General features: G+C 39.5%; 1 protein-coding gene across 17 annotated transcripts in view; it reads left to right on the plus strand.

Annotated features, from left to right (window-relative positions):
* The window catches only part of PUM2 (pumilio RNA binding family member 2), a 61,274-nt gene that overhangs the window by 30,010 nt on the left and 18,859 nt on the right, over positions 1 to 12,405 (plus strand). For 8 of the 17 annotated variants that reach the window (XM_081906023.1, XM_081906024.1, XM_081906019.1 and 5 more), the window contains 4 exons: positions 3,278 to 3,355; positions 4,869 to 5,012; positions 7,076 to 7,357; positions 9,747 to 9,983. In XM_081906023.1, coding sequence (XP_081762149.1) covers positions 3,278 to 3,355; positions 4,869 to 5,012; positions 7,076 to 7,357; positions 9,747 to 9,983 — 741 coding nt within the window. The remainder of the gene's footprint in view (positions 1 to 3,277; positions 3,356 to 4,868; positions 5,013 to 7,075; positions 7,358 to 9,746; positions 9,984 to 12,405) is intronic. The other 9 variants (XM_081906029.1, XM_081906017.1, XM_081906030.1 and 6 more) reach the window with 3 other exon arrangements.

The raw sequence follows: 12,405 nt of genomic DNA on the forward strand, positions 1-12,405 counted from the left end.
TCTGGAAAGTTTGAATTTCAGAAAAACAGATTTGAAACCACATTCCTTACATTGGTTCATAATATATTTCTACATTAGAATATGCACTTCGAAGAGCTTCACCTTTGGCTAATGGATGTTTTAAATTTGTCACATGCATTTTTACATTAAGAACTTAGACTTGCATGCATGACATTTAAGGATAGCTACACTGATTTTCTCTATTGTCTGCTTTTATGCAAGCTACAAAGTATCATTGGTCATCAAGCAGTCCAGAATATCTAATACTTATAGATTGGTTAGTAGCACAACAGTAATATTTCTAAGACAGCTCAAAAGTGCTAAGTATATACAGATGCTTTTAGAGCTTTGCTGCTGCTACTTTGACTATATATACAAAGCATCTTCTAAACATTTTGGCTCTCTGGTGAATAGGTCATCTGAACTGGTCCAGTTGAAGCTGTAACCTTGTTATGGGTTTAGTGTCATGTGAAAATGGCACCTTGGGCTGGTGGTGAATGTGGTAGATGATCTTTCAAAGACCGAAGAAAAAAAAAGTGGCCACTACAAGTAGGATTGTTGAAGTATCAGGCTTAACTTTTTTTTTTCCTGGCATAAGCTTGCTTGGGAAGTCCTTTGAACTTAAGCCACTGTGTGATTATAACACAGTTTTGGTATCATTTGCTCTGGAGTGTTTCTTTGACTCTATTCTCTATAATTATTGAACATCTAAAGAACTGATTGGCATTCAAAGATGGGAACGTTCTCTGGTTCTGTTGTGTTGCAACTTCATCTTTTGGCATACATGAAGGTAGTTTGGGAGTAGCCCCCATTGGACAATTCAGGTAAAGAGGCATAGGATTGCACTGCTTAGCACAGAGCTTTCCAAACTTTCCGTGTTGCTGACATACTCTTAGGACATGCATCGTTTCACAACACAGTAACTCAGTTTTGCATTTCGTGCCAGTAATTTTACTAGCAAACCTGAACGGACCCTTTCTAGCCCCAGGAGGAGCGCAGGGAGCGTTTGTGTGACACACCTGCACAGTTCAGCCGATGCACTAACATGTCATGACACACAGTTTGGAAAGCTCCGGCTTAGCACAGTTCTATGTCCTACTGTTCTCAATGGGACTTACTTTTGTGTATTTGGGTATAGGACTGGAGCCTCAATCACTAAACACCTGTAGCTGGAGAGGAGTAGAGGTGGTTTGTTTTTTGTTATCTACATATGTAACATCTAATTTGTGTAGGGTTCTGTTCAATGGTGTTCCTGCAGAAGTGGAACAGATTTCCGCTCAACATGGTGGGCAAGGACAAGAATCAATGTAACTTCTGAGGCCAGACTAATAAAATTGATTGGTGTGAGGTTGCTGATTTGTCTTAGGGAGGCAATGCTTAGGTTTTGTACTAGGGAAAAGCAGAAACCAATACAACAAATGACAATGCTGTAGGAAAGGATCACAGAAACTAGCTCAGTATTTACTGTATAAGTGTGTTGTACCTAACTCAGGATATGGGGCAGGAGTCAGCTTATGAGTCCCGCTACCAGAAGCCCACATAAGGACCTCTGCTGGCACAGTGGGGCTTTCCACTTTTGTGTCCCCCAAAACTGGTTCGGGGATCGGGAGAACCCCCTAAATAGCACGTAGCGGTTGGGAAGGGGGATTATCTTGTCTGGTAAGCTGAAATATTTGTGCTGATGGAACAGTTGCCATTGCACTTTGTTGAATTACTCCCTTGGTAAATGAAATGAACACTGACACAGTAATTAACTAATGAATTAATATTAGCAAATATACCAAATTATTTAAGACAGATTCAAAGGCTGCCTTGGAAAGTTTCTGGAAGGGCAGTTTGTAAATACCTTAAAAGAATAAATGGTACAGAAATAGTAACAACTTCTCTGTTTCATATAAAGCAGCAATTCTCACACCTTTTTTCCAAGGAAATTTCCACTTAAACATTACTGGAGGTCTTGGTGGACCACAATAAACTTCAATTTCCTTCAGTACCAGCTTTGTCAAAATCAGTGTTGTGATATGAAAATCACGGAGCCCTGGCCAGCTAGGGACCTTCAACTAACTGGTAGATGTTTAAAATAAATTAGGCTACACAAGTGCCATAGCATGAAAATCACAGGCCCTAGGTCAGGGCCTCGTTAGCCTGTTTGTTAATTCTGGGTTGGGTTAAAATGGCCTCTATTTGTCAGAAGAAGAAAAAAATCAAGGCCAGATAGTCTTGACTGTTCCGTAACCTTTCTTAAATGAAACTTACATACCACCAGCTTTCTGCAGACCAGAGTTTGAGAACCTCTGACACATAGAAAGGTAAAGGATCAAGGTCCTTTAGCTCAGAATATTGGAGGTGATAGATCAGATAAATGAAAATAACATTTCTGTTTTGTGCAAGATCACTACAGTGCCTGTTCTGCTGCCATGATTTATAAAGTTTTTAAACAAAATAACATCTTTAACCCATAGCACAAGTGTGCCTTTGAATTTGCTGTCATTAATGTAGCAATGATTGGTATTAAAGTCGTACTATAATGATGTACATGATTATTAGGTCACCTTTTTGTTAGGGCCGGAAAGGCAGTCAATTGACTAAACAAATAATTCTCTGAAGTCAAGAATTCCCTTCTTGACTCTGTCAATACATTCTTTTTCTTTTTTAAAAATGGCAGCAATTAGAGGAATCAGGATTGCACTTCTTCACACCCATTATCTAGGAGTAGCCACTTCCCTCTTGACCCACACGTCATAGCTTTCATTGGCTGTATGCTGTAATTGGCTGCTGCTTTGATCAGAATTGCAGTTTGCAAGAAACATGGAGAAAACCCATGCATCCATCATCAGAGGGGGCACAGAGCACAGGTGTTAAAGCATCCATTGTAGTTGCTGTGAGGAGGGTGGGCTGCTGTATGATCATACACAGTGTTCTATAAAACTCCTAGGGTCTTCTAGATTGGCCACCTTCAAACTTGGGTCTTTAGATGTTGCAAGACTACAACTCACAGCATCCCAGATCAGTGTCTAACTGGCTGGGAATGATGGGAGTTGGAGTCCGAAAACAGATGGGAGCCCAAGACTGAAGAACACTGTAGTAGCTTCTCTATGACCTAAGTTAAATCTTTTAACTATAGTGGTACCTTGGTTTTTGAGCGTCTTGGAAGCTGAACATTTCAGTTTTTGAACACCAAAAACCCGGAAGTAAATACTTCCGTTTTCAAACGCGTCTCGGAAGTTGAACGGATTCCGCTGAGTTTCCCCCAAAATTTTCTCCATTGAAATTGCAGGTTGCCCATTGCGCCTTGGTTTTCAAATGTTTCAGAAGCCGAATGATCTTCCGGAACGGATTGCGTTCGAAAACCGAGGTACCACTGTATTTTCAATAAATATTTCACTAGGCAAAATGACCTAAGTTTTTGTCAGGCTGCAGTACAGTAATTAAAATTTCACAAAACAAAATGCAAATGCTATTTTGTACCATACAAAGGAACTTGCACAACACCTACATTGCTCTCAACCTTTATATTGGCACTCATACATTTAAAAAATTGAGCCTCCAGTATCATGCATATTTATAGTGATATATTGCACTATTGTGTGATGTGCTTGACCTCAAAAAGCAGGTACATTTCCCGAGGAGTGTTCTTTATGCAAAAAAAACAAACAAAAAATAAACCAGTTCTTGGCTCTGTTTGTTCTAGAGAAGGGCCATCTATCTGATAAAGAGCAGTTTTTATCTGTGAAAGAGTTTTTGTTATATTACTTGTAACATTTATTCTCTAACGGCCTATTCTGCATTCTTTACAGAGGAGCAGTAAAGCAGAGTGCAGTGAAAGCCTGACCCATTTGCTAGCATGTGAAAATGGTAGTGAAGGTAGTAGAAAAGAACAGCACAGTCTAGTTCTGAATATGCATTTGTAATATGAAACTGCAATTCTCCTGTTCCTCAGAAGGTTTCAGTATCCCTGTAACTATATATAGTTCTTTGTTGATTTCAAATGGTATGGTGTCACATGCCTATGAACATGCATGTGATCTCCAGTATCCCTTTCTCCCCATTTAATGTGCACTATTTGCTTGTATTTACAACAAAACAAAACACAGAGCCTCCTGGGCATAAGCTGCCACTTGCATGCAGCCCTTACATGCATGGAAGGGGGACTTCAGAAGAAACCATTGACCTTTTTCCCCATCTCCTTGATTGGCCCTGGGTTTCCACACACGTTGTGACAAATACACAGCACCTTTACATGTCTGTAGAGGTGACAGATTTGCAGGATGGATCAGCCCCACTCCCCTAAGTTTTGGGGGGGGGGGTTGTTCCCCCTTCCAAAAAAATGCTTTTTAATAAGTTTTTTTAATTAAAAAAAAAACCTGTTATGCTGAAGTGTCCTCCACTGTGATTCTGTAGTGTTGCTGCTTGGGGTGGGGGTGGGGGTGTCACCAGTTCTCTAAAAACAGATGCCTCTGCCTTGGCTGTATAAAAGCAGCACTCTTTCAGGTCATGTTAGGCGGCTCGTGCAGCATTTGTTACATCTGTTCCCACTGTCTCAGAAAAGCAGTTATTTTGCATTTCTTTTCCTTGCTTGGAAAGGTTGGGGCAGACAGTGAGGAGAGCAGATAGATGAAGGCAGATGGGGGAGTGTTTTGGAGACAGTTCCTCTGTCTAGTCTGTAGACAAGCAGGTGTGTGGCAAACTGTTCGTCCGAGCCAAACCTTTGCCACTAGATTTGGAATAGAATTGGTTCATCTTTTCTCGGAGATAAAAAAGCTGTCAGTTTGCTCATTGTTTAAAAAGCGATCCGTCATATAGATCCAAAATAAAACGCTTATCCCAAAATAAATAAATTTTACTAGTGTTTGTTTTGTATTGATTAGGCTATCAAGTCTTAGCCCCCACTGCCTATTACGATCAGACTGGTGCATTGGTAGTGGGTCCTGGGGCCAGAACTGGACTTGGAGGTCCTGTCAGATTGGTGGCTTCAACACCTGTCATCATCAGTTCTGCAGCTGCACAAGCAGGTAGGTAGATCTTTCGCAACACTTTCACAATTTGATGGGGAAACATTCTAACAGTAATCAGTTCTCAACCCCCTGCTTGCACTCTTTCAAATAGTGTTGCTTTATAGCTAGCATTATTTGCTCGTAGCTCCCGCATATATGCAAGAAAGTTTGTGTTCGGGTTGTTTCTCTCAAGATTTGCATCTCCTGTCCCTTCCCAAGCATAAAATGCTAAATTACTGAAGGACTATTTCCTGGATTGTTTCAGATATTCCCTTTTACCACCACCACCACCAAATGCAGCCCTCTTTAGATATTGGACATGTGGAGAAATGATTGTATGAACCAGGTTGTACATAGGTGAACAGAAAGTAGATTGAGATCTGCTGATAATGCTCTGGGAGATTTGCAGTAGACCTGCAAGGGTTTTTGAATCTCAGTTCTTAAAAAAATATCAGCCACAAAATGACTTTCTCACCTTGAATTAAACTGCTGAAATAAAGAAAGCCATTGTGTGAATGGTCTGGGAGCTTAGCCCGGTTCAATTCTGATACAGAAATGAAATGCTGAGGCTCAGAATGTGCTCAGAGGCACCTTGGTTTTTTCCTTTTTTGTACTTGGCTGTATTTAAAAACCTAAGTAGAAATCCCAAAATTAAATCTGCCATACTTCAGTGCTGTAACTTGCATGCTTTGCATGCATAAGTTCCAAGGCTCATTCCCTGGCATCTCTAGGTAGGGATGAGAAGGTCTTCTGATTTGAAACCCTGAGGAACTGCTTTCCGACTGTGTGAATAGTAATGAGCTAGATGTAGCAATATTTGGGCTCTGTATAAGGCAACCTAGCATGTTTTTATTACCACCCCCCACCCCAGCCGCTATACATGTTGGTAGTAATTTCTGTGATGGCAGCATGTTGCAATTACAGAAGGGACCTCCTGCCATTGCTAAGTTGTAGATACGCCCACGTTAGGCAAAAAGATTCCTTCATTGCAGGGGGTTGGACTAGATGACCCTTGTGGTCCCTTTCACCTTGATATGATTCTATGCTCAGTCTAATACACACAGACATTTTACCATAACATAGGAAGCCATGCCCAGGAAGTGGTTTGGGGAGAGGAAGGGTAATCGCTGAATGTTAAAGGAGTGTTTTGCTTTGTTCTGCTCTCCTAATGTGGGGGTTGCTTCAAAGTCTTGCAGGTAAGCTTGGTGTAGCTATAGAGTGAATAATAAGAAAGGAACTGAGTGGTTTCTAATGCCGGGCTTGATGATTTGATTCTTTTTGTTTTGTTTTTGCGTTCAGAAAATTTTGGCATCAAACCCCACCCGCCCACCCCCCAAATCTGGCTTAAAGTTAAGGGTGCCTTTAGTTTTCAAGAGATTGCTTTGGATGAGGCAGAAAGGTACATGGATCCTATTCCTGTGCTTACTGTAATAACCCATGAAGAAGAAGTGGGGGAAATTGAATAGCCATACTGGGAAAAGAGTATATGATAGTGACTGGGTTTCAAATACAATTTTCCCTCAACAGTGAGCAGGGAAGTGAAGTGATGGCCCATCAGATTCACCCTAACAGCAAACATTGAAAGGGGGAAAGCAGTGAGAAAGATGACAGCACCTGAGGCAAAGAGATAAGACCCCTATGTTGCAAGTGGAGTGGAAGATTTGGAAAGGAGGAAAGGTCTTTTTAATTCCTTGCTGCTTGTCCTTTGCAGAAAGCAATAACTACTCTTAATCCTGCAGCTTTCTGTGAAAGACCAGCATACAAGTGGGAGATCCCACTCCTCCAAGCTCTTTACAGTTTGTGAAGATCGTATCCAAGGCAAGACAGCTTTCCACAGTGGGAAAGGCTGTTGAATTTGTAGACCCCTTTTCATTTCCCCAACAATTTGCTCTTGTATTTTCATTTAAAATTCATTTCATCTACTTAACACCTTATGCAACTGGGATCGTTTTTGCGTTGGATATTTCTTTTGTTCACTGATGATTTGCCTTTATGGGAGAGAGTCATGAAAATAGTAATCTCATTTTTCTAAAATTGAAATGTTCTAGAATCTGATGACTGAAAACCATGTCTCTTTACAGCAGCAGCAGCTTCAGCTGGAGGAACAGCAAACAACCTCACAGCAGCCACAAACGGGCTTTTCCGGCCCCTTGGTGCCCAGCCGCAGCCGCAGCAGCAGCAAACAAACAGTAGCCTACAGTCCAATTCATTTTATGGCAACAATACTTTGACCAATAACTCCCAGAGCAGTTCACTCTTTTCGCATGGTCCTGGCCAACCAGGAAGCACATCCCTTGGCTTTGGAAGCAGCAGCTCCTTAGGAGCTGCCATTGGCTCTGCACTCGGTGGATTTGGCGCATCTAGTAAGTTACATTTTTAAAGAAGGAAAACTGAACAGGTTGCATGAATTGCTGTGGATGAAAGAAAATCCTGTTTTTGCATATTTATTTCCTACATGCATCAAAAATGGTACATCTTGAGTTTCAACGGAAGGCAGTTTAGCCTGCTAGGCCTTGTACATGAGAAACAGGGTTGAGCGTGTTGATGCCTTTCACAGACAGCTCACATCTGGAGCTTTTCAAACCAATTCTCTATTGTGGTTGATTTGTCTTGTGCTTTTCAAAGTTTATGTCCCTTAAATGCAACTATGGGCTGAGCAGTGGGCAAGCGAAATTCCCGCCCTCCCATTCCTATTGGACCTGCTTTAGTTTATAAATGTTTAGGAATAGCCATTTTTTATTTTCATTGGACAATGATCTTTACTGTTTATTCACAGCTTTGGTAACACAAGTACACCTTTATAGAATTTGTTAGGCTGTTAAGATTGTGGAAATTGGTTTATTATTGAAGGAAGTGTTGAATGTATGGTGAAGCACACATGAGTAGTTTGTTGTTTGCATTGCATAGAAGAAGGTATGTGTGAAGCACACACAATTCTGCGCACGTTACAAAATAGAAGTGCGCTTGCACACCCTGACAGTGGAAAATGTCCCATGTGAAACAATTTTTTTAATGTATTGGAGAATTTAATAAAACTCTTCAGTTTTGACCGTTATAAGCAGTTTCCCTTTTTAGTCTTGTAGGATTGTTTTTATCTTAGCCAGTAAATTCCATTTTTTAAATGAGGAGATATAATATAGTGTAAAAAAAAAAGGTGCCCTTTGTACAAATCTTAAAATGCTTTCAACAGAAAGCTATGAATGGCAAAATGGAGAATTATGTCCATGTGATTTTTACATAGAATACCCTTAAGACTTCCAAAGTTTTGTTTTGTTTTTCACTCCCTTAGCTGAGTATGATACAGATGTGCCCATTTATAAAAACAACCTTATTGTAGTCTTGTGCTCCTTGTACCCCGTAACTAGTTAATTGCAGCCATTTGTCATTTCCAAGTTTAATCCTGTAATCTTGGTTAGATTATATAAACAGAAGTCCATTCAAGTCCCCAATTATGTTTGAAAGTGTTATGCATATACTATTTTTAAAAGAGCTCTTCATATTGATAAATTGTTTCCCCAGTTATTATGTTTGTTAATAATGCTATCCTAAATTAGAATTAAAATATTAGCTGCAACTTATTTCTTGTTACTTGATTAGTCCTTTGTAGTGTGCTAAAATCAGGTTCTACAAAGCAGAGTAGGGATATAGCACACATCTCCAGGTTGTGGGTGGGTAGTATATTAATCCTCTCAGGCAAATGTTATATGTTTCTTGAGTCCTAGATGATTGATAGACACCAGCCTGCTTCTGTATTTAATTTGACATAATGATGAGTGGCAGTTAATCTGGACATACACTGCATTTCTGAATTAAAAGCAGAATAATTTTGACTGCTTCTTAACAAACAGGTGAAGCAGTTCAAGATATTTGCTCGCATTTGCTAAACAGGGAAGCAAAGTTTTACCTAGTGTCTTCAAATATGTTTAGGTAATCTCAACATCTGCCCATTGCCTTTACTTTCACATAAAGTTACAGATTAAGATTTTTTAAATGGTATGACATTTATCCTACAAAATTCAAGTACGTCATTGAACTATTAGTCCATACTTTTTAAGTACATATCCCAGTTCCTTGTTTAAACGTGACCACATATATTTGGCTATTGCAGTTCAAATCCCGTTATGATCTGCCTTCAAAATGTCATTGGACTTTTTCTTTTTTAAAAGAGTGCTTACTTAGAGAGTGTGATCAATTTGAATGCTTCTGAGAAGTATGGAATCTCAGGAAAAAAAATTTGGTAGCAATTGTGAAGTAGCATGGAACAAAATGTCTCTTAGGGGTTCTCTTGTAGAACCAAATCCCGTAGCACTACTGAGCTGGGGGTTGTTGCGGGGGGAGCTCCTGTCAATATAGTAATTCAGCTGGAGGGGGGAGGGGACACCATTTACAGAAATTATTTCAAATTAATACTCCGCTTCATTGGTTCATTTTAACACAGTACGACATACCTGACTATTGGTCCCAAAGCCCGACTCCAGTGTATCAAAATAACCTCAGAAATGTTACTAAGTCTTGAGTGTGTCGAGACTTGGCGATTGCTTAAAAATCCTTCCTGATTTGAGGGATGATGCTTGTGCTCATTTTGTGATTTATATTAAATCATGTGTGGTTATCACAGTTAATTTGTCTTTGGAATAATTTTGATTGTTATAATGATTGTGATCACATCTGTTATGACCCAGCTGTAGGTTGGGGCTAGGTTTTCCTTGGTTGACGCTGTATGTAATAGGGTCTTTTTATTTCTTCCTTCAGTTGGCAGTTCTGCAAGTAGTAGTGCCACAAGGAGAGAGTCTCTATCTACTAGCTCTGACTTGTACAAAAGATCTAGTAGCAGCCTAGCACCCATAGGGCAGCCATTTTACAATAGTCTGGGATTTTCCTCCTCTCCAAGCCCAATAGGCATGCCTCTGCCAAGCCAAACTCCTGGACATTCACTTACGCCTCCGCCTTCACTTTCATCACATGGATCCTCATCCAGTTTGCATTTAGGTAAAAAAAACAAAAGCCCTTTTTTGTTTGTGTATGTATGTGTGTATATGTATTTTTCTATGTATATTAAATATTTTATGTTGGGTTAAATGTCAATTTGCCTCTTCAGTAAAGGAAACAAATGTTGCATAACGGGCCGGGTCCCAGTGTGTTGCTCAGCACAGTCAAATCTTTTAACGGATGCAGTTACCGAAAGTTAAATCAGCCCCCTGGAGCAACATGTTTTTCCATAACCACCCTTGCCGCATCAGAACGAAAGCCCGATTTCTAGAGAGAGAAAAACAAACCAAGATTGGGTTGTTTTGTTGTTGTTGTTGTACGACAGGAAAAGGTATATATATTCCTCTTGTTTCTGTGTTAAACATATGTCTGCTATTTATGGAGTCGGCTTTAGGCTAATGTTTGGTGCGTGGTAGTGACATGAATTATTATATCTTTGTTAAAGAAAAGCACATGCAAAGTTTGCAGTACTGAAAAATCCTGCTTTTTGAACCAACAGGTTAGAATGGTTTTGCAGGAAGTCTTTTAGAAACTTGCCTTCAAAACAGCTGGAGGGGGAACAGCAGTGATATGTAGTCTATAATACATCCTCTCCATCACACCTACTGCATTAGTAATATTTTCATCAAATTTTGTTTATGCTGATAAATGTTTTATTTAGCATGGTATTAGGCTTATTTTTAAAAGATTGAATTACATACATTTGTGGGGGCCTTTTGTGCAATTTGCAATTCTGAACTTTCCTGTTAGTAATGCTGTGAGCTATGTAACTTCAGGTTAGCATAAGCTGTGTAACTGAAGGTTGTATACTTTACACTTGTGAACTGTAGAGGCACTGGGAATTTTGCTAGAGAAGGGTTTCTCTACCACACAGATCTGAAAATATGACTACCAGACATGTTTTAAAATGTCATATATATTATAAATCTACTTGTGCTATAATGGCACAGTACCTAAATAAATGCTCTTTGGTCTTTCCCATTGACTTGTAAAAACAGGCAGTTTGGGCATATATTTATTGGCCCTGTATGGCTGTATATAGAAAATAAAGTACTTTTAAAAGTGCTGCATTTAGAAGTAGTACTAAATAAACCTATGTTAAGATGTGTAGATTATAAAGTGCAAAGTATCCTTATTAAAATGAGGCTTCAGTCTAAAATATTGGCATTTTATTTATAATAAATTATATTATAAAGCAGGTCCTGATAGTAAGCTTACAATAGGCAGCCATTGTGAGCACAGGAGGCTGGACTAATAAGCCCCAAATAAAAAGATAGATTTTATTATCCATTCTATGTTTTTTCTTTGTTTATTTTTTCCTAAAATAAGATAGCTAGAAGATGAAGGTAGCACTCAACCCATTCTCGTGAAGTTAAGTTGGTTCTAACTGCATTGAAACAAAATTACCAGATGTAAAACAGTATTCAAGGTTGTCTGGCCTGGTACTTGAATATTGTCTCTACTTGGAGACATTTTTACTTGGAATGTGTTTCAGGTTCTCTTGCACCGCTACATTTGAGTAGGGTTATGCATCTTGCCTCTTGATCTGTCCTCAGGAAGAACTGAGGTTCTCTGTCACAACGCAAGGAAAAATACTAGCTTCCTGTAAGCACAGTGGTTGACAAGAGACTTATGTGCATATACCCAGGCTTTTCCAAGCCCATTTCCTACCAAAATGCTTGGCACACCCAGAAAAGCTGTTACTAAATACAGTCATACCTCGGAAGTCGAACAGAATCCGTTCCGGAAGTCTGTTCAACTTCCAAATGTTTGGAAACCAAAGCACGGCTTCTGATTGGCTGCAGGAAGCTCCTGCAGCCAATCGGAAGCCCCGTTGGACGTTCGGCTTCCAAAAATAGTTCGCCAACCGGAACAGTTACTTCTGGGTTTGTAGCATCTGAAACCAAAACGTTTGAGAACTAAGCTGTTCGAAAACCAAAGTATGACTGTATTCCTAAGTGGAATTCAGTGTGATTTTTGAAATTTATTTTTTGGCAAAAGAAGCACTTGCCTAAATAGCACACCACTCTTTAGATTCCATCCAGAATCAGACATTATTTATTCTCTGTAGTCAAGAGCAAAGGTGACCTGAGGCGCTTCTTGGTTTGACATTACTCCCCTCTAAATGACATATGATTAGGCCGGCTGTACTCTGGCAAAAACTTTAAAATTCTGCATTGGGATAATCCCAAGTTCTACAACAAAAGCTGTTCTATAGCTGTGCAAGTTATGAATTAAGTGGTTCTTAATTTGCATAGTTTGTGCTGCATTTTTTATTCTGCTTCTGAATATTCATGGAAGACACAAAATATTTATTTATTTATTTATTTATTTATTTATTATTATTTATTATTATTATTAAGCCCTGCCTGCTGGAAGCCTGGAACTTAGCAACTCCTCAGGCTTTTGATATTTTACCATA

The sequence above is a fragment of the Podarcis melisellensis genome, assembly GCF_964234715.1.
Source record: "Podarcis melisellensis genome assembly, chromosome: 3".
Taxonomy (NCBI): domain Eukaryota; kingdom Metazoa; phylum Chordata; class Lepidosauria; order Squamata; family Lacertidae; genus Podarcis; species Podarcis melisellensis.